This window comes from Prionailurus viverrinus, chromosome C1 (genome assembly GCF_022837055.1).
Source record: "Prionailurus viverrinus isolate Anna chromosome C1, UM_Priviv_1.0, whole genome shotgun sequence".
In the NCBI taxonomy this organism is placed as follows: Eukaryota; Metazoa; Chordata; class Mammalia; order Carnivora; family Felidae; genus Prionailurus; species Prionailurus viverrinus.
In genome coordinates this window covers 186,120,337-186,141,710 of record NC_062568.1, presented here as the reverse complement: position 1 = coordinate 186,141,710, position 21,374 = coordinate 186,120,337, and the positions used below count along the sequence as shown (strand labels likewise).

The following is a 21,374-nucleotide window of genomic DNA, read 5'->3' as shown; positions in this document are numbered from 1 at the left end:
AGCTCACCAAAGTCACCAACGTGGGGAAGGCTCGGTCAGATGGGGGGCAATACACTGGTGCAGGGCAACGTCTGGGACCCGGGGAGCATGAGCAAGGCAGGCCCAAGGCAGTTGGGTCCTCCCCAAGGTCACAACCTTTGTCTCCATCTTTCCTGCTCCCCGGAGCCCCCACCTGCCAGGATGCCCCATCCCGATGTGTATGGACTTGGCCAAGCCTCCCAGGGGGTGCCCTCCCGCTTACATGGTCGATGAGCTCCTTGATCATGCCGTTCCACTGGCCCTTGTCGTCCTGTGCCCCGTACTTCCCGTCCTCCACCAGCCGGATCTCATAGGAGAAGCCGAGGATGTGGGCCAGCTCCTTCAGCAGGTCGATGCAGTAGCCCTCGAAGCGGTCATTCCGAACAGCGTCCGGTCGGACTTCCGGAACATGACAAAGGGCTCCTCCTGCAGGGACAGATGGGAGAGGGGCTGACCAAGGCTGAGTGGGTCGGGGGGAGAGCTCAGGCTGGAACTTCGGCTTGTGCGTCTAAGAAGCCTTGTGGGGGTGGAGCCCAGGAATCTATTTTAAGACGCTCCCCTCCAGGGGATTCTGATGTCTGCTCACCCTGCGCCACAAGGCTCTCCGTCCAGTATCCTCCGACTTCTCCCCCAAATACCTTCTCAAGCCCCCCGATACCTCTCTCTCCTTCAGAGGATCTCAGTCTCCAGCATTAGGATTTGCCGTGGAGAGCCTAGCACGCAGCCCAGCAAGGGAGTGCTCGACAGACAGCGGCTGGCATTGCCTCCTCCCACCTTGACCGAACTGCAGTCTGATAGAGGCTAGCTCCAGTCCTTCATGCCTGTGGCCTCTTGTTGGGCCTTAATCTTCCCTAAAGCCACCTCAGCATCCCCACCCCCGTGTCAGAATGCCTCAGGTCTTTAGCTGACAGGTGACACAGTAGCTGACAGAGGGCACGCGTCCTGGCAATCCCATGTGCACATGCCCACGAGAAGGCACACGCCCGATTATGGAGGTGTCTTACCATTTTGTCAACCAGAGTGGCTATTCCTTTGACACTGTGGGCCCGTGGGGCAGGGTGAGCAATGAAGTCCCCAGAGGACACCCTCACCGGAGAGTCTCAGAAGCAGGAACCCACCAGCAGCCTCTTACCGGGCTCCCGTGGGTTCAGGTGGCCCCGATTCTCTGGCCCCGTTCCCCCAGCACTGCTACCTTTCAAAAACCCCACCCCAGGACTCATTTACTCTAAATTTTCAACAGTCCTTCGGGATGCCTCACAGAAAGGATGGGGGGAGCGTGGGAAGCCCCAAAGGGTTCCCGCCTCTCCAGGGATTCTGAGAAAACCACCTCATAGCCTAACTGGGTGAACACTGGGTCCTTCAGCTAGACTCCATGCTGAATCTCCGAATCTCTGTGCCTCCTATCCCACCCTACAACCAAGTAGGCAGCTCACAAGGTCGGAGAAGAGAGCCCAGGTGGGGGCGGGGAAGGTTCTGGGGCTACTTGGAGAGGAGGGGGCTTTGGTTTGGGCACACATTGCCATTGTGCAAATCCGTCTCTGGGAAGGTGCTGCCCGAACCCTGGCGGGGGGCCTAGTGAGTGAGAGTTTCAGTCCTAACCTCTCCTTGTGCTTGGCCGTTCTTGTGCAGTGAACAACGTGCACCACTGTACCTGGCGGTGCCTTGATCTTAGCTCAAGGAAAGAACTGGAGAGAAGGTACTATCTCCCCCAGGGGAATCACCAACCACACACTGAATCCTGGGCACAATTTTCCTCCTTCTGTAAAATGGGGATAATAATGGAACCTACCAGACAGGGTCGTTGTGAGGATAAACGAGTCAATCTGCGAAAAGCACTTACAACGGTGCCTGGCAAATGTAAGCTGCCAATATGACTTATTTATTTATTTATATTAATATCATTACCTTCTCTCTGTGTGCCGGGTAGTCCATTACTGCAGTGCCCTTTCCAGCCTAGAGACCATGCCCAAGGTCAGCAAAGGTTAAAAATCATAGCTGGCAGCCGAAAACCATTTCGGAAAAGGTCCCCGAGATAGCTCACTTCCTGACCCTCCCTCCACGCCCCTCCCTGGGCCTATTCTCTAAAATTAGCACTTCATTTGTGAAGCCACCACAGCCCCAGAATCTATACATCTCCATATAAATACGCTGCCTTCGGAGCAGCTGTAAAATGCCATTAATTTCGGGAAGTGCTTTGCGGATGGCATACATATTTAACAGCCAAAGCCCAGAGCATTAAAATGGTGCTCGCCTTAGTAATGTGTCTCTAGACCTGCAACATTTCCTAGGGGGTAATTCTGAACTCCGCCAACTACTTATTCATGGACTATTTCACAATTTATTACTGGAAATGTCCAGACAGCCAATTCACAAGCTCTCTCGGCTGCTAATCGATTGCTCAGTGAAGGTGCCCTCAATTTCATAACTTCACGCTCTTCTATTGCTCTGGGAGAACAGCCGTAGGAGCGGGGTAATATTTCTCTTCAACAAGTCACAGGAAACAGGGGTCCAGAAAAATAACCTTTTCCGACTTTTCGTTGCCAGGGCTCACTTAGTCTGGTTTCTCTCTGATCACTTATACCAACGTGAGAGCCGGGCCTTGTGATCAGTTTTTCCCGGCGGCAGGACCTGTGGAGTTGGGAAGGGGTCGTTTGGGGGGGGGGGGGGGCAGGGGGTGGGGGGAAGGATCCAGGGTGAGCTGCCGGGTATCAGCATTCCCAAGCCCCCTTCTGACACAGGCAGTGTTAACACACACTTGTATAAGCATCCACACCTGTACACAATGCCACGGGCACTAATACCCCCCATTCTCGATGTCCTGTCTGCCTAGTCCTGCTTGGACACAGAAGCTGAAGGCCCTGGATCCAAGCCCTCGGTTTCTGCCTGTTAGAACCAGGACAGAGCATTAGGAGTCCTCCCGGCCCAGCAGGTGGGGCCCGGAGGGGGTCCCTGGCCTGGGACGGTTCTCCCCGCCCACACCCTGGCCTCCCTTTGCTTTTCTCCTTCTCCTGTGGCCCGGCGCCGTGGGTCCCGCCTGCCTGGGAGTCTTACGAGGGCCCAGCGTGCACAAGGCACAAATACACCCATCGGTGTGTATCCAGACACCCGGGTGTAGCTGGTCCAGTCCCACACCCACACACGTACCCACAGGCACGTCGACACCGCTGCTTCCTTCAGCAGCCCAGAGAACCCTGAACCTTCAAAGGCAGGGCCCCCAGGAGTGAGTCAGGTGCGTCTTCTCCATGTGTGAGCTGAGGTTGGGGCGGATGAATTTTTCAGGAGCCCGTGCAAGAGCAGAACCAGAGCAGAAGCCGGGGCCAGGCAAGGAGGGGGCGGGAGGGGGCGGGTGAGGGCAGGCTTCCAGGCTCTTGCTGCTGCAGTTTGACCTCAGGCACGGGGAAAGGCCATCTGCAGCTTGGAGGGGCCGGGGGTGGGTGGGGGGAGTGGAGTCAGGGCTCTGTTCATCTGTGTGTCCAGGTTGAGCCGCGCTTTGCACCTAACTCCAGGTTCCGGGCTAGGGGAGGAGAGGAGGCAGGTCTAGGGGCAGCCCACGGGGAGCTGTGGCCCCTCTGCCACACCCAGATTCCAGGAAAAAGAAAGAAGAGAGACCCCTCTCAATAGGGGTCCAGCCCTGTTCTCTAAGGGGAAAGTAGTTGGATGCTCCTGAACTGTGCTTCCGTACCCGCCTGTCACTCAAAGTGCCGTTGCCTGGACAACGCACTTCCAGGCAGGCTGGCCCACCCCACCCATCAGTGCTCTCAGCGGGAGGTGCTGGCCCCGCTTTCACCAGCCAAGCAGGGTGGAGGTGGGGGCTGGGTTTTCAGCCAGAGCAGCTGGGGCTGGGCCACCCTCCGCCACTGGAGTAGCTGTCCCAAAGAGAGCACCCCCGCCCCCCCGGGCTGTGAGACACTCAGACCACCCTGAGACTTTCAGGAGCATCTGGACCAGCTCTAAGTTTCCATGAAGGAGGCGCTAGGCCAGTCCTCTCCTGGGAGTGGGCCCCTCTCACTCAGGAGACTCGGGGGACATTTTCAGCCGGACACAGACTTCCTTGCAGACTAGCGCAAAGGCCGTGCGTCACATCATCCCCTGTCCCCATCAGGGATACTCCACAGGCTCTCTCTGTCATTTCTCTTCCTCCAGGAAAGACTGGGCTTCTCTCATTGACCCACAGGGAGAAGCAGACCCTACCGTCCATGAGCTCGGGGCAGTGGGGATGCAGAGAGCAATCACGGGTTCCCCCCCCCACCCCGCCCCCTGCCTCAGTCCATGTGAGCATCTGATACTGCAGGATGGGGTTAAGATGGTTGGTGGGACATGCCCTTCGGGTAGGTCGGTAGCTTTGTCAGAGGTCAAGGCAATAGGGGCCAGGGATGGGGAATTACCAAGATGTCAGGCCCAGGAGCTCAGACCTTGGGCAGAGTGGATGAGAAGGTGGTGGTGGGGAGCTGCAGTCTGACATATCGGTGGGAGACTAGAACTAGGAGGGACGCCGGAGGTCAAGGTCACAAACCCTAAGGCCTCCAGGGGCCGGCCAGGGAACAAGGAGGCGAGAGGCAGCTGAGTGTCAGCAGTGGGGAGTGGTGGGGTGCTATTGGATGCAAGTTCCAAGTCTGTAGGGTACCCTGTGCTGGAGATAACCTCTGTGGTCATGGTCAGGGGTCAGTCTTCAGAGAAGTCCAGGGCTCAGCTGGGGACAGAAGCAGAGGTTTTCTCTACAACACTCTGCATACTGTACTAAGCCTGCTTTCTCTGGGGACCGGATCTAGAATCGGTAATAGTAATTAGTAACAATAGCAGCTACCATTTGGCATGCATTTATATGTATTAACGTATTTGTATTAATTACCAACAAATTACAGAATATAAATTATTCATTTATTGACTTATCTTCATGAATCACTCTGCCTCTCAACTCTATGGAGTAGACACAGTTACCACCATCTCTCTTTTTCAGGTGGGGAAACTGAGGCATGGAGCGGTTAGGCAGTTTTCCAGTGTCACAAGGCTGGATAACAGTAAAGCCAGGGCTCAGACCTGAAGGTTTGTGGTCTTTTTTTTTTTTTTTTTTTTTTTTTTAACATTTATTTATTTTTGAAGGAGAGAGAGAGACAGACAGACGGAGCGTGAGTAGGGGAGGGGCAGAGAGAGAGGGAGACACAGAATCCAGGCTCTGAGATGTCAGTACAGAGCCCGATGCGGGGCTCGAACTCACTAGCTGTGAGACCGTGACCTGAGCCGCAGTCTAACGCCCACCGACTGAGCCACCCCGGGGCCACCGGGAGGTTTGAGCTCTTAGCCATCACAGTCTTGCCCTGGCATCCTGATCACACTGCACGACCCAAACGGCTGCTGGGCTACTGTTTGCCTGAGACGACAGACGGTGGGCCAAATGGAGCTGCGTGCAGGCTAGGGGCCGAGACGGGCTTCTCTCCTTCCCTATCTTCCGGGGTGCCTGAAGGCCAGTGCGACCCTGCGGGTGGGACTTCCGGCAAGGGACTGAGTGCATCAGGTAGGGGGCTTTGCAAGAAGCTGTGAGTGCGGACAGAGAAGGGCCTAGGATGTCTGCTGGATCCTGCCTCTGCTGGTGTAGACAAATCCTGTGCACCTTTGCGGAAGGGTCTTATGCCCTTGAAATCAGGCCGCTGCCATTTTAATAAAATTCACGCCTGTGGTCTTTCAAGGTGTGTGTATCCTGTATCCTGCTGGTAGATTACCTCTAGCTGGTCGCTCACTTGAGGGCATTGTTTTGTGGCTGAATCACCTCGGCTCACTTAATCACCCTTCTTCCCAATCTCTTAGAGCACACTGGTTTTACCTTTTTTAATCTTGCCTTGTGAAAAGTGTTTTATTTATATCTCACATTTTATGCAGTTCTGTTTTTAATCTTTTACCACCTTTTTATTATTTTATTTTCCCCCTTTTAAATTTTAGCTTTGTCACACTCGTATCCTTTTGCTTTCTGACATGTGGTTTTACATTTTTTACCTTGTCTAGCTGGAGCCGTTAATTATTTATGTTAATTTCTCGTCCTTCCTGATGGCTTTCCTTTTCATCTCGTTCCTTATTTTCATTTTTCTCATTATTATTTTCCTTTTAACCTTTGTGTTTTGTTCCCTTTCAACTCTCTCCTTTTCTATTTTCCTTCCCATCAGTATCCCTTCAATTGCTCATCTGTCTTTAATACCTTTGTTGTTCTTTTTTATTTTTCTTTTTAATCTTTTATATATACATATATATATATTTAATATAATTTTCCCTCATTCCTGATCGAATCTTTTGGCTTCCTGGTCTCAGCAGTCTGATTTTTATATTTAAAAAATATTTCTTTTTTTTTTTTTTTTTTTAAATACATGTCTGGCCCATGGTAATAGCTTACTTTTTTTTTTTTTTTTTTTTTTTCAACGTTTATTTATTTTTGGGACAGAGAGAGACAGAGCATGAACGGGGGAGGGGCAGAGAGAGAGGGAGACACAGAATCGGAAACAGGCTCCAGGAGCTGAGCCATCAGCCCAGAGCCTGACGCGGGGCTCGAACTCCCGGACCGCGAGATCGTGACCTGGCTGAAGTCGGACGCTTAACCGACTGCGCCACCCAGGCGCCCCAAAATATTTCTTTTTTAACGTTTACTTATTTTTGAGACAGAGAGAGACAGAGCATGAACGGGGGAGGGGCAGAGAGAGAGGGAGACACAGAATCTGAAACAGGCTCCAGGCTCTGAGCGGTCAGCACAGAGCCCGTCTCGGGGCTCGAACTCACGGAGCGTGAGATCATGACCTGAGCCAAAGTCGAAGCTTAACCCACTGAGCCACCCAGGCGCCCCGATTTTTATATTTTTTTAGTCAACAACAATTTAATCAATAAAGGCAGGCAGGATGTACGGTGTTGGGGAAGATGCCTGGGGCAGGGGAGTTCATCCCCAAACCTGCGGGGCAGGTGTCTCCCCAGCCCTCTCATCTTGGATCCGGCTCTGTCGGCAGTAGGTCCAGAACCAAGGTTAGTACTCCATCACCTTTAACATGGATCCTGTCAACGGTCATGACCCTGAAGGCTGGAGGTGAGACCCACAGGCTATAGTTGCTCTCTAGAAGCTGCTGGTGTCCCCGTGTCTGCTGCTCACTGGGAGAATGGGGCTGAACTCCTATGTCCCTTCCTGCCTGGGGGTGTCCACCATTTGGCCACCAAGCATACGTCTGGTGAATCACACTAGAGAGAGGACACAGGACCGTTCATCGGGGCCTGGCTCAGCTGCCTCCCACGGGAAGCAGGTGGGGCAACCCCATCTCGGCATCATGGAAGGTCCTAGTGCCCAGCCCCGCTCCCAGGTTCCATCCTGGGGCAGCCTCATTTTATCCAAGCCCTTCAAACCAGGTTGAGCCCTCTTTTTTGTAGAGAATTTGCTTTTCTCATATTGTATTTATTGTATCGTATCCTATGTGCTTTAATATAAGGAGAAGCTCCCTGAATCGTCCTCAAAAGGTCTTTGGTCAGGATCCACCAGGCTGTGATCAGGCTACCTGTCCCCAGTGTGGCCCAGCCTGGGTCCCCAAGAGCAGTGCTGTGTCTCTGAAAGGGTGGGCCCTGAGTCTGTGGCTGCTCTGGAGGCCTTCCAGAAGGAGCCAGTGCAGTGGAGAGGGCACAGCACTGGCCAGTCAAGAGGCCAGTGGCGGGGTATGCCCTCCTGCCCACCCTGAGCTCTAAGGTGCAGAGAGCCTGGGAGACGCCAAGAGCCACTCCTTGGGTCAGAAGAAGGAGGCGCTATTCAGTCCTGGTGAATGGAGGGAGGGTGACAGGTAGAGTGGCCACAGAGGAGAGCTCTCAGGATGGGACACCGTGGACCGTGGCATGTGTGTGGGCTCCCGGCACCCACTGGGCTCTCTGGGTGTGGCCACAGTACCCATCAGAGCTGGGGGGACCACTGAGAAGGACCTTTTCCTTGGGAACTGAGGTAAAGAGGTGGACCCTCAGTCCTGGTGCAGAGGGCAGGCTAACCTCTTTCCTTCTACCCCTTCGTGGTTCGTGCTTGGGCCCAGGGATGGATGGGGGCGGGGGGATAAATGCAAACACACAGGTCTCCGAAGATCGGCTTCCAAGCAGTTCTCAGACGGGCACGAGGACCAGCCCCCTCTGCCTTTGGGAAGAGGCCTCTGAAAGCCACCCCCTGGGTTCTTTGGCCTGTGGCCACAAGCAGATCTGCTGTGCTCCAACTGCCAAGGGCTTTCTGAGGGACCCTCAGCGCTTCCACCTCCCCCATCTTCCAGCCTAGCAGCAACCCCCTGAGCGGTGCCCGGTCTGGGCTGGGTGGGGCGACGGAGGGGCCTCTTCAGCCCGTCCCTGGCTCACACAGTCCCTCCCACAGGGCTGCAGGCTCTTACCAGCACGGTGGTGACGATGAGGGACCTGTTCGTCAGAGAGTCGGTGACATTCGGGCCTCGGCCTTTGGCGACCTCCGTGATGTTGAGCCCCTCCGCAGGACTCCACACCCCAACCTGGATGGACAGACAGACGGAGAAAAGGGGCTGAGTCCTCAGACGGCCAACAAGGCCATCATCTCCTTCCCATTCTTGGTGAGCATCGTCGTCACGGCTGACAGGCTGTGAGCTAACTCCTGACAACCTTGCTGCCTCCCTTCTTCTTGGAGGAGGCGCCCAAGGTGTGGAGTCTCTTGAATTCCATCACCTCCCCCTTGCTGGCTGGAGGGGAAAATGCAGAGGAGAAGGGGAGTGTAAAAACAGCCCAGGGACCTCAGCCTGGGGTGGAACAGATACACTAAGAAATCAGGGGTCCTGGGTCAGGGCCAGTCTTACCCCAGGACAGAGCCACTCTGAGCCTGGTGGGCCTCCCTCCTCCTAGGGAAGACGCTGGGCACCCAACTGCTCACTCACTGGGTCTCTGCCCTGGTGCCACTTCCCGGGGCCAGGACACCCTCCAAAGCCCGGAACAGGGTCTGGAGCAAGGGGGATGTTCACCCAACATTCGCGGACTGGGTTAATGGGTGATGAGATGTGTCCCATGCAGGAAGGCAGGCTGGGCAGGAGCTGGTCTTTGGCAGACCAGAGAGTGGAGGGCCCTCACTGCGGGCCTGGTTGCTGCTGGGTTTGAAGGCAGTTTGCTTTGTGGTTTTACTTCTAAAGTTGGCGGATATCCTGGCCAAGGTGGCATAATCTGTCTCTCCACGGTGCCCTAGTTGCTATCAGGCCTGAGGCTGGAGGACGCCAGGGAAGATCAAGTTTACCAATCATTGCCTCGGGCCTCATGAAGGTCCCACTCTGCCCAGCTCCCCCGACTCCCCTTCAGGTCCCCTCCCTCAAGGAAGGTTTTGGCATGCCCATTCTGTCCTTGGCCTAGCTGGGGGGCACTCGGGAAACTTAATCAATTAAACAGAGAGGCCAAATGCAAACATCCCATTAAGAGAGCTGTGCAAAGCAGATAGCAGACAGACATGTAATTATGCCTGGGTAATTCTGCCTTAATCCTCCCAGAGCCACCGGCTGGAGCTGGCTGGATCAGCTATGACCCGGCTTAGCAAACAGAAATGATGATACAAGAGGCAGGGCGGCTGTGTGGGGGCTTAGCACCCTCTCCAGGCAGGATTTCTGTCTACGCAGACCCCCTAGAGCCAAGAGAAGAGACAGGCAGACCGCCTCAAAGTGGGCCCAGCCCATGAGGGGTCCCTAGCAGTACACCCGGGTGCCCCATACACATCTGTCCAGTGGTTCCTGAGCAGCTGGAACCCTCACCCCAGAAAGCACCTACTGACTTCCCACTGCATGCCTGGCTAGATCCCGGGGGGTCCTGGGGAGGCGAGAACACTTAGGACGGAGGAGGACCCAGCCTCTACAGGCTGTCTGCCCACCACTCCCTGTGGCTGTGACCGGGAGCCTCTGGAGGAGGCAGGTCAACCTCTGTCCGGGTATATAGTAGGAGGGCTTTTCTTGGGTGTTAGCTATCGTCACTCTGTCCTTGGGAGAGGGATGCTGTGATAGAAGGCTCAGATGGAAAGTGCTCTCATGATCCCATTACCCGCGTCTGCTGCGGGCACGGGAGCGGGTCGCACGGGCATACGTGTGTCTAACTGCCATCCTTAGAATTTTAGGCCATCTCCAGAGATGGACAGTTGAGAGAGCAGAAAGGAGATGCCACTTGAGCGAAAACCACTGCAGCAATCCTGCTGGAGAAGGAAGGTCCACCCCCCACCCTCCCACCCCCAGGCACTGCTGGAGTTTAAACAGGAGCTGGCATACTGCCCGGCGAGACCTTGTGGTGGGAGTAGGTTGGACCAACCGGTCTCCCTGATCTTAGGAGCAGAGGCCACAGCGCCTGTCCCTAAGGGACTGACGCTGTATGCAGAGGAAAGGTGGCGTTTCCCTGGCCACCCCTGCACAGGAGCCCCCATTAGTCTGTGGGACACTCAGGAGTGGGCGGAGTAAACTTGGCCACAAGTTGCAACCCAGCCAGAGCCACGTCTGTGCCTGAGGGAGCGACCCCAGGAGACAGAGGCCACCTCCACAGCCAGGGCGATCACTCAGCCAAAGGAGGGGCCAGAGGGAGTGGGTGTGACTGCGCCACAGGGAATGTTCTGGGGAGAGCCATAAAAGTCCAAGTCAGGGGCTGGAGCTTAACTCGGCACTGGTGGGGGAGACCATGCTGTGCTTTGGGAAGCTGTGTGTGTGTGTGTGTGTGTGTGTGTGTGTGTGTGTATACACTGAGCATGGCTGCAGGCTCAGGGGTGGAGGTGGAGAGGCCAGGGCTGAGTGCTAGAACAATCCAAGGGTGGGAGGCCTGATCAATGGCAGACAGAGGTGGAGAGGAGAGGAATCAAGCCATCCTGAAGTCTCAGAGGCATCCAAGCTGGCCCCTCCCCAACTTCCGGGTTTTTGTTCACCCTACTCCCAGGCTGGTGGGAGAGGGTGTGGCTGACCCCCTGGTCCTGAGGTCCCAGGAATTCGGAGAATTAGGGCTAATGTTGAATCTCCTCCCCAGGCCAGCAGCCTGACTGGACAGAATATGCAGAAGGCTCCCAGGGAGAATTGGCCTCATTTACAAACGTCTGATGGTAGCCAGATGGAGGCCCCAGAAGGGCTTGCTTTCTCATCAAAACCCCCTGAAATCATTGAGACCTTAGAAACCGAGAGTGAGATCAGAATTCATGTGCTTCAACTTCTCTCTAAGGATAAGAACCAACTGCATTTCCCAGACAAGCAATCATATTGCTTAATCTTTGCTTAAATGCCTCCAGTGACAGTGAGCTCACTACTCCCCAGGCAGCCACCCCCTGGTGGTTAGAGTTTCTGTTACCCAAAGTCGGGTCTGTCCCTCTGCGCGCCGCACCCCCCCCCCCCCCCCCCCCCACCGCCCCAGCCTTTCATGACTTTTCCCAGTTAAGCATCCCCGGTGGCCCTTGCTCACCGGGCGATAGCCTGGGTGTCTGCCACGGCCAGGCCACTGGGTTCCGTAGCCTTCCAGTCTGACCAGGCCTCCGTGTTCTCCGAAGGGCCAGGGCGCAGGCCATGCCAGGTCATGTCGAGCCCCCAAGGTCTTGTCCCCTCCCTCTCCTGAGCCCACGCACCTTCTCCAGGCCGTCCTCCTTCAGGCTGATGATGTCCAGATCAAAATCCGTCCGTAAGCCACTGGTTTTGTTGAAAACAATCCGTCCAGTTAATCCTTCCCATTGAGCCTGCCGGAAGGGAGAGGGCAGGGCGGCAATTCCTCGGGCTCATAAATCATCATTCGGTACAACTGTACGATGCTTCATGTTAATTACTCTTTGCACTGATACTGTTCCCCCAAGACCATGATGAATTAATAATCACCTCCATCATTGCTCGGGCTGTGGTGCGAGCCAGCGATTTCCATAAATTCTATTATGCTCTTTAGCCAGCTTTACATTTGCACCTCCTCGTGTACAACATCGATCTCAGACGCACTCAAATGAGCCCCCGCCTTGAAGCCAAAGAGGAGGGGAAGCCCGTGTCAGGTCCCCAGAGAGGGGCAAGGAGGAGGCAGGCGGGCGGCTTGGGGCCGGTGACACCTACCCAGAGGCCGGAAAAGCCAAGGGGCCGAGCCAGCCCTGGAGGTAAGACCAGACGCGTGGAGTCGAGCAGGAGGAGACCGAGAAGTCACCCCCACCGCCCCCCGGCCCCGGCTCCACGAGGGTCAAGGTTAAGAACTCTGGGGTCAGAATGCCGGGTCCAACCGCAGTCAGCTGTGCAAACTTAGGAATTCTAGGTCACCTCTCTGCCTCAGTTTCCTCATCTACAAAACGGGATTCATAATTGTGCCAAAACGCCACGGGGGGTGAATGGAGATAAAGCCCATAAAATACTTAGGACAGTGCGTGGTGCCACCCGAGCCCTTGAGCTCATGGTCACTTTTGTGTATTGTCATTAACATCATTAACACGGAGAGAGATGCAGAGAACATGCAGGACCCAAGCTGAGAAAGTCCCACTCTTCTAGATGAGGGGCGAGCAAGCTACAGCTGGTGCCCCTATAGGCCTGCTGCCTGTTTTGGAAACAGCTGATTAGAACACAGCCACACCCATGTGTTTACTTACTGTCTTTGGCCGCTTTGGAGCCACTGCCTCAGGCCTGGATAGTTACAAAGAGACCATCTGGCCCACAAAGCCCAAATATTTACTATCCAGCCCGTTGCAGGAAAGGTTTGCTGACTCCGTTCTAGAAAATACCTTTCCTGTGGACCCAATGCATCCCTGCAAAGTACTTCACACCACTCAGAGCATGTAACCTCCACGGCAGCCCTGCAGGTGGGCCAGGTGGATTCCCACTTTACAGACCAGGAAGCAGGCCAGGAGGGCCGGGCGCATCACCCAAGCTCGCAGAGGGGGTCAGAGCTCCGCGCTGCAGCTGGGGTCCCAGGGCCCCACCCCTCAGGCTGGAGCCCCGTCCTTTCTCTCCCTTCTCCAAGGAGGTAGGAGGCAGCCACCACACGCGTAAACGCCCCAATACCCACGGCCTTTCTGTGTCTGGGAGAACAAACCCACTCACCCTGGAGGCCCTGGGAACCAAGGGAGGCTGCAGGCTGGAGGTGGGGGAGGAAATCTGGAGCTCACACAGTCCACTGGGCTGGAGGAGGCTGGGGAAGGAGGCGCCAGAGAACATGGGGGCGGGGGAAGGTCTGATTATGGAAATGTTTGCTTTGCCAAGGTGGTTCCCAACCACACTGGGGTCATGACCCCCTGCAGGCTCTGAAAATGGCCCCAGGGCCTCTCCCTGGCTGAATGTCCCTGGCGCACACTGACACTCAGAACTGGACGCCCAAGTTCGTGGGACCATGGATCCCAGGAGTCCAAAATAAAACCCGTGGGCTCTCCAAGCATTTGGGCAGCTCTAAGGCCCCAAGGTAAGTGTGCAGATGAGCCAGCCGGTAGACCGACCGAGGCAGAGGGGCGGGGCCTGGAAGGGGAACGGGAAGCTCTAAGACAAGTTGGACAGAATGCGGGCTTTGCACAAGTGATCCAACCTCTCTGAGCTTCAGCAAGGGGAAAATGATCTATTTCACAGGTGTTCAAAAAGATGTACAAAGTGCTTAGCACAGTGCCTGCCATCTACGATCCCAGCTAAGTGCTATAAGGTATTATTTCTCCCTTGGATTACAGGGCTGGTGCTTAGCTGGGAGGAAGGCTGGGGGCTTGGGCCAGGGCCTGAGGCCTCAGTAGAAATCCTGTCATAGAGGGCTAACTAACCCCCTTTCCTGAATGTGCTTTGTCTCATCACAATCCTGCCAGGTGGGTGTCACTGTCGCCCCCATTTTAGGATCATAGACACAGAGGCTCAAAGAGGGGCTGAGCTATAGAAAGCTGCACGGGATGGTGCTGCAGGGCAGAATCCGGGTCTGCAGGAACAGAGTTGAAGAGCGTGGGGTCACCATGCCCAAGTTCAGTGGGGGAGGCTTACAGAGCCTGGGGGGGCTGGAAACGGGGTTGGGGACAGAGACTAAAATATCAGACAAGGTAAAGACCACTGTTTATAACTTCACAGGGAGGCTCAGCTCCCCTCTGGCTGGCTGGCTCCCCCTTCCTCTGCACCCTCAGGCTATCTCCTGGCCCCCGGGGGAAATCACAGCAGGTGCCTTCAACCTGCACTGGGAGCGGACAAAGCTTCCCCCTTGTCAGCTCTGGAGGAATTAAATGCCAGCAGGGGGGCACGGACTGTCTGTGGGCGGGTGGGCAGGGCCGGGGCAAGGAGCCACTGCCAGCTCCTCCCCGTGACATTTCCCGGCCTGCCCGCCCCTTCCAGCCACCGCTCAAGACTCGCTAAATGAAAGATGCTTCACACGCTCTGAACTCCGGCCTGGTATTTTCCAGCTCCTCTCGGAAATGCCAAGTCTTTAAAATGATTTACTGTCACGCAGTCAGAGAAGGAGACGGGCAACTTGGAAATGGTCTGAGGGAAGACTTGTGCTGGGCTCAGGCAGGGCACTGGGGTCCCGGTCCCGGGCAGAGGTGGCACTGTGGGCCAGCCACGCGGCTGCTCGGGGCCTCCGTCTCCACCGCCCTCAAATGCAGGTGGCACAAACGTGTTTCTGAAAGGGCTCCGTAAGAGTGTGAGTGGTGAGGGCCACTCACTGGGCCAGCGGCCAGGAAACAGGAGGTACACCGGTGTGGGCCAGTCAGCCCCAGGAGGGAGAAGGGGCCCCTTTCTACGGGGCGGGCGGTGACGAATCTGCTCCCTGTAGGGTTTTGTCACTGAGCCTCAAAAATTCCAACGGGTGAGGGGTAGACAGGGTGGGGGTCCCCGAAGCTATGTGGCCCAGAGATCCTCGTGAGCTGGAAACCCAGCATGGAGAAGAAGCCATAGTCATGGCAGTTGTGAGGACAGTAACTGCAGCCAATCTGTTCAGCATCTGCTCTGTGCCACGCTCTGTCCTGAGTGCTTCACCCACACCATCACCCACCCCATCCTGCAACAACCCTAGGAAAATCTCCAGGGTACAGAGACAGAGCTGAGGCACAGAGACATTCAGTAGCTTGTCTAAGGTCACACAGCTAAAAAGTGGTTAAGCTTCAAAGCCACTTTTGCTTGGCTCGTAAGGGTCCCAGGGTCGTGGCTCGGGTCACCAACCCCCTCACGCTGGCCTCTGACCGCTCCGTCGGAGGCCTGCCGAGGAAGGAGGCACAGGGGGCTGAGAGTCGGGTCTCAGAGTTCCCCGAGAACAAGCCGGTGATCGCTCAGGCCAAGCAGGCCTGCTCAGGGCACTGGACAATCAGACTTCCTCTGCGGTTTTGAGGGGCTGGATGAGAAGGGACCATCATGGTCTTCTTATACCAAAATATCCGACATTGGATGGAGCCCCTTCGAGGCGTGAGGGAGCTGGTCCCAAGGACTTCGTGCCTCCCTCACCATGATGGTGAGGTGACATCTGCCAGGAGAGGAAACGGACACTTGGGGATATCTAGGACCATGCGTGAAGCCACACAGCTGGGAGAGGCAGAGACAACTCCACAGGCACGTACGTCAAACTACAGCCCGTGTCCCGTCCCCATTCCTTTTAGTGCTGTTCCCAAGTGGTGGTGGTGACCTCGGGACTTGGGGGAAAGCTAACTGTCCACTGAGAATAAAGTGGTAGGTCTGTTACTGGCCCTCCTGGAGCTGCCTGCCTTTGCACGTGGGATTACATTCCTGAATGCAAGGGCTTGCTTCGTGTCTGCCCCCTCCCTAGGCTGGGAGCTCTGGGAATGCGGGGGCTCGTCTGTCTCAGCCCCACTGGATCCCAGTGCTTCGAAAATTATCCGTTGGCACCGAGTGTTTCAATGGTCATCTGAATAGCAGGATGGATTTCTGCTCTCTGGTTCCTCTGGATCACCCCCACGGATGGGACTTCTTCACAGCCGCTGTGATGCCAGGAGAGCGGAGTCCCAGGGGGCCCACGACACGAAGAGGAGTTTGGAGGGCTGATTATGATCTACCCAGCCTCCTCTGCCCTGGCACCTCCCTGAGCCCTTTCCGCACGGGGTCTCCTCTCCGCTTCACAGCATCCCTGTGACGGGGCATGCTTCGTACCCCATTTTGCAGATGAGCCAATCAAGGCTCAGCAAGGTTCTCTAGCTTGCCCAAGGTCACACAGCCCGAGGCAGAGACCCTCATGTCTTGCATCAGAAAGCCCACGCAGGTCCTGCTGACCGTGCTGACCGCCCACGGAGAACCTCCTACACGCCAGGGCCTCTGCCTCTCAATCCCCCTGTAAGAACGAGCCCGTCAGGCCCATTTTCCCCCCAAGGAAACTGAGGCTCAGAGAGGAGAAGCACTGAGCCCGGGTTTGTGCGGACTGGAAACGGGTTCTGCCTGACTCCCACACCCGGGCCTTTGCTCTGCAGCTCTGCTGACCCCATGCTGATCCCCAGGGGCAGTGGGGGGAGGCCCTGGCTGGGGGAGGTGCAGGGGAACACTCACCTCCTTGATGAAGTTCATGAAGCGGCCGCCAAAGCGCCAGGCCTTGTGCCGATGGCACTGCAGGGAGTTCACGGTCATCTGGGGTGCCCGCTGGTAGCACACAGACACGATGTGGACGGCATCATACAGTAAGGCCGCGTCAGTCTGCAGGGGAGGGCCCGGGGCCTGCCTGAGAACAGATCCCAAGCCCCGAGAGTCCTCGGCCCAATCTGCTCTGTCCCTTTTCCCCTCCCTCGCCAGACACGAGGGGTCCGGGTGAGGGAAAGGCCCACGGTGACCCCGTCCACGCCCCCAGCGGAGGCCAGACTTGGGTGTCCCTGCTGTTCCACAGACACTCAACTCCCACCCTCTGCAGCTCAGACCTTCTCCCTCTAGGCCCTCTCACCCCATCCCACCGCTCCTGCTGCTCCCCTAGGCCCTGCCCACACCTTCTCCCTTCCCGCTCCCCAGCCTTCGGCTGGTCACAGCCGAGGGTCCTTAACCCCGCGCTCCGAAACAATCCGTTTACAAGCCTCCACTACCACCTTTGGTGTGGGACTGTGTCTGATTCCTTTGTGTTCCCAGAGCCTAGTCTTAGGTCTGAGGGAGGGAAGTGGTGGGAGGGGAGAAGAGATAGGGAGGATGGAGGGAAGGGAAGAAGGATGGGAGGAAGGAAGAAAAGATAGACGAGGGAAAGGAGAGAGAAGGACAGGGAAAGGGGAGACCCCGGATCTGACCCGCCTGGCTGGAATACCATCATCACTCCGTCCAACAGGCCGGACTCTGCCCGGGGAGCCGCCTGCAGCCTCTCCATGGACCACTTCTCCACGATGGCCGAGACATGGGGGTTGTCCACGTTGAGGATCCGGAACCCTGTCAGGTTCACCCCTGAGTAGCGGTAGGGCTCCAGGTCTAATGCATATAGATCCTTGACGGAGAGAGGTTCGAGTAAATAACGGTGTGGCTGCTGTAAGCTCCACCCCCCTGCCCCCCCCCCCCCCACCATCCCACACTCAGAGCCCCACCGCCCAAGGCTGCATCTCCCAGCAGAGCCCTGCTCTGCAGGGGGGAGGCTCAACGGTGACGGTGACGGAGCACCTGCAGGAGCACTGATGTGGAATTGACGGGAACACCCTCTGCCTGCTGGCCGGACCCTCACATACTCACGGCCGGACCTCTGGCAGGTGGCTCAACCAATTTCTTCATCTACGGAATGGGGACTGTGGCTCTTTTATAGGACCCGGTGCCACAGGTCACATAAAGGCCCAGCCCGGAACATCACAGGAGCTTGGAGCACTGGGTCTGGGCATCTTCAAGTTACCCAGAGGGAAGCCCAAGGGAATTATTCTATCTGCCCCCAAAAGACTAGTTGAAAACAGTCCTTTCTAGAGGTGCCTGGGTGGCTCAGTCGGTTAAGCATCCGACTTCAGCTCAGGTCACGGTCTCGCGGTCCGTGAGTTCGAGCCCCGCGTCGGGCTCTGGGCTGCCAGCTCAGAGCCTGGAGCCTGCTTCGGATTCTGTGCCTCCCTCTCTCTCTGCCCCGCCCCTGCTCATGCTCTGTCTCTCTCACTCTCAAAAATGAATAAATGTTAATTAAAAAAATAATAAAAAATAGACTAGTCCTCTCTAGCTTTTGCACAGTGAAGAAAACCATCAACAAAATGAAAACACTGAGCCGGAGAAGTACTTGCAAACTATATATCTGACAAGGCGTTGATACCCGAGATATATAAAGAACTCCTACAACTCAGTAACAACGCCACCACCAAAAGCCAAAACCAGATTAAAAAATGGGCAGTGAACCTGAAAACACATTTTTCTAAAGAAGACATCCAGATGGCCAACAGACACACGCAAAGGTGCTCAGCATCACTCATCATCAGGGAAATGCAAATCAAAACCACCACAAGCCCTCACCTGGCACCTGTCAGAATGGCTAGAACCAAAAAGATAAGGAACCACAAGTGTTGGCGAGGACGCAGAGAGGAAGGAACCCTCGTGCACTGTTGGTGGGAATGCAAACAGGCGCAGCCACTGTGGAAGACAGTATGGAGTCTCCTCAAAAAATTACAACCAGGACTACTCTATGATCCAGGGGTTCCACTTCTGGGCATTTATCTGAAGCAAACAAAAAATCTAATTTGAAAACACACGTGCACTCCTGTGTTCACTCCAGCATGACTTATAGTAGCCACGATGTGGAAGCAACCTACGTGTCCATCGACAGCTGAACGGATAAGGAAGATGTGGTGTGTACACACAGAGGAATGTAAGTCAGCCATAAAAAAACAAACAAACAGAAAAAAGACAAAATCCTGCCGTTTGTAACAATGTGTCTGGACCTAGAGGGCATTATGCTAAGTGAAGCAAGTCAAACAGAGGAAGACAAATACCGTATGATGTCACTTACGTGTGGAATCTAAAAAGCAAAACAAAACAAACTCACAGACACAGAGAACAAACTGGTGGATGCCAGAAGGGGAGAGGGGTGGGGGTGGGGGGACGGGCAAAATAGGTCAAGAGGATTGAGAGGTACGAACTTGCAGCTATAAAATAAGTAAGTCACGGGGACGTAATGTGCAGCACGGAGAATGCAGTCAGTTATACGGTCATGACTTCGTATGGTGACAGACGGTCACCAAACCTACTGTGGGGACCGTTTTGTAATGTATAAAAATATTGAATTGCTATCTTGTACCCCTGAAATGAACATAATATCGTAGGTCAGTTGTAATTCAATACAAAAGAAGAGTCTTTCTGCTTGGGACTCAAGAAATACCGCTGTCTTCTTCTCACAAGCCAGGCCTCTCACCCTTGCCTATTTCACAAGCCAGGCCTGTCACCCTTCGCCTCCTAGGAGCAGCTGGCCGACAGTCAGCCCGTCTGTCCGTGGCCAGGCCACATCCGGTCTGGTGCAACAGGTAGGCCCTGGCCGAAGGGCCAGGAAGACAAGCCTCCATGCCTGGAGCGGCCCAGCTCCGGCCCCTCCCTGCACTCCAGCTCTGTGGCAAGGTGGGCCGGTGAGGCGAGGAGGCAGAGGGGTTGGGAGGGGAAGGGGGGGGGCAAGCCAGGCATTAAGAAAAAGTGGCAGGTGGCAGGGGCAGGGAGGTGGCAGGTGGTAGCTAGAGGAGCAGAGCAGAGTTCCGTCCTGTTAAGCAAAACTCCCCAAACTCGGAAATAAGGCGGAAGGGAATGTCGTAGGGAAGCATCGCTGACCAGGCCCGTCCTGGATTCTGTGATGCTCTGGGAGAACGCACCTGGGCCTGACTTCACTCTCAGCTACTGATTAAAGGCCCAGACTCAAGGTTAACTTGGAGATCTTTGCCAACTGGAAAGATAAACCCCAATGTTGTGGTTTATTGCTTACTCTGTGTTTTCCCCTCCAAATAACAACTCAATCCCTCAAAAGCTCTTGGAGACAGTGTTGCCATCCTACTGGTTCCCTTGTTAGTGAACGGAATCCGTCGTTGATACGTGTTTATCCTATATTTGCATGAGTCATTTTTTTACTTTTTGAAAATGTAACACACTATGATCCTCTGGATTGGCCCCTTCCTACTAGTAGAGAAACGGCGTCCTAAGGTCCTCCTGGCCAACTGCCTATCCTTTTCCATGCTCTGCCCTCATCAAGCTGCCTTCCGTCCCGGCCCCCGGTCCATCCTCTTTCCTGGGTCCCTCGACTCAGACCCTCCATCCTGTGCTGGGAGAGCGGCAGGGCACCCCGTGGGCTGTACTCTTCTCTGCATGGCCACAGCCGTCGGGAATAACACCCCAGCCCGTCACAGTCCACGCTTCGGTTAACTCAGTGGTGGCTCGAGGAACAATGAGCCCACGGAGCAGGTTATGCACATGGTGCTGGCGCCCTCCCGTCTCCCTAATTGATGCTAAACTCCTGCTGCTCCCGCTGCACCCCCAGAATGGGCTTCTTCTGGGGTGCACTCTGTTGGTTTCCCCTTTGAAGGCTTAAGGAGTAGGGAGTAGCGGGGAGGTTTGGCTCAGACTTGAACCGAGCAAGAAAAGTCAGTCCTAGCCTTGCCCAAACAAATAGGGTGCTGATTCTCGGCCAGGACTTGGGATGGGGAAGGGGTCGGGTGGGAGCACGAAGCTGGGTCTTCAGCAGACGAGGGGGTCTCGCTGGGCCGGCCAGAGGGTGCCTGCCCCAGTCTCAGTGGGGAGCCCAGGGTGGGCACCGCGCTCAGCCCTGATGTGGAAGACATTGTCCCATCTCAGTAACCCCCTGCGAAGTAGCTGTTTAATCGTCTTCTCTTTTACAGATGAGGAAGCAGGGGCATCAGGCGACTCGCCTGCGGTCACGAAGTTCCTACAGGGCGGAGCAGAATTCGGACCCGGGGCCGTTTCAGTGGTGTGTTGGAGCCGGCTCCCACGGGCCCGTGGGAGCTAACTGTTCGCACTTCCTCCTGTCCCTGTGCGCGTCCAGTGACATCACATTGGTAGCTTAATACCAGCCACAGTGGAAGTATTCACCCCACGGAAATCAGAGGCGCTACAAGTCCAGGGGCATCCGCCCTCCCCTCTGAGAGCTGGTTGTACATTTTTGTCTGTCTTATTCAAAAATTCCCGGGCTTTACTGTCCCCAGTGGTTGCCAAACCCACAACATGCATCAGGATGGGTTCTGGAGCTTTTGGGGGGGGGGACGTATAAGCCATGGACAGTCTGGGGTGTGGCCCCTGGTTGTTGGGAGGTGAGGGGCAGACAGGAGTCCGGTCCTTCCCGCCTTACCCATCTTGGCAATAGAGAAACAATCACGACGAGCTAATAGCCATGAGCACCTGTCAATCTTACACCTCAGGCACCACTTAATTCGCATCTCCACCTCACACAAGGAGGGTGTGGTTGGCACCCCATTTTAGAGGAAGGAACTGAGGCACAGAGAGGTTAGGTTTCACTGCTGGGGAGCGGTGCAGTCAAACCCAGGAAGTCTAGCTCCCGAGCCCTCCCTCTGA

General features: G+C 55.6%; 1 protein-coding gene across 1 annotated transcript in view; it reads right to left on the bottom strand.

Moving 5' to 3' along the window:
• The window catches only part of GRIK3 (glutamate ionotropic receptor kainate type subunit 3), a 222,880-nt gene that overhangs the window by 36,649 nt on the left and 164,857 nt on the right, over positions 1-21,374 (bottom strand). Inside the window, 6 exon segments of the mRNA XM_047870978.1 lie at positions 242-399; positions 402-444; positions 8,394-8,507; positions 11,588-11,695; positions 16,431-16,574; positions 17,164-17,337. Of these exon segments, the coding sequence (XP_047726934.1) occupies positions 242-399; positions 402-444; positions 8,394-8,507; positions 11,588-11,695; positions 16,431-16,574; positions 17,164-17,337 (741 nt within the window).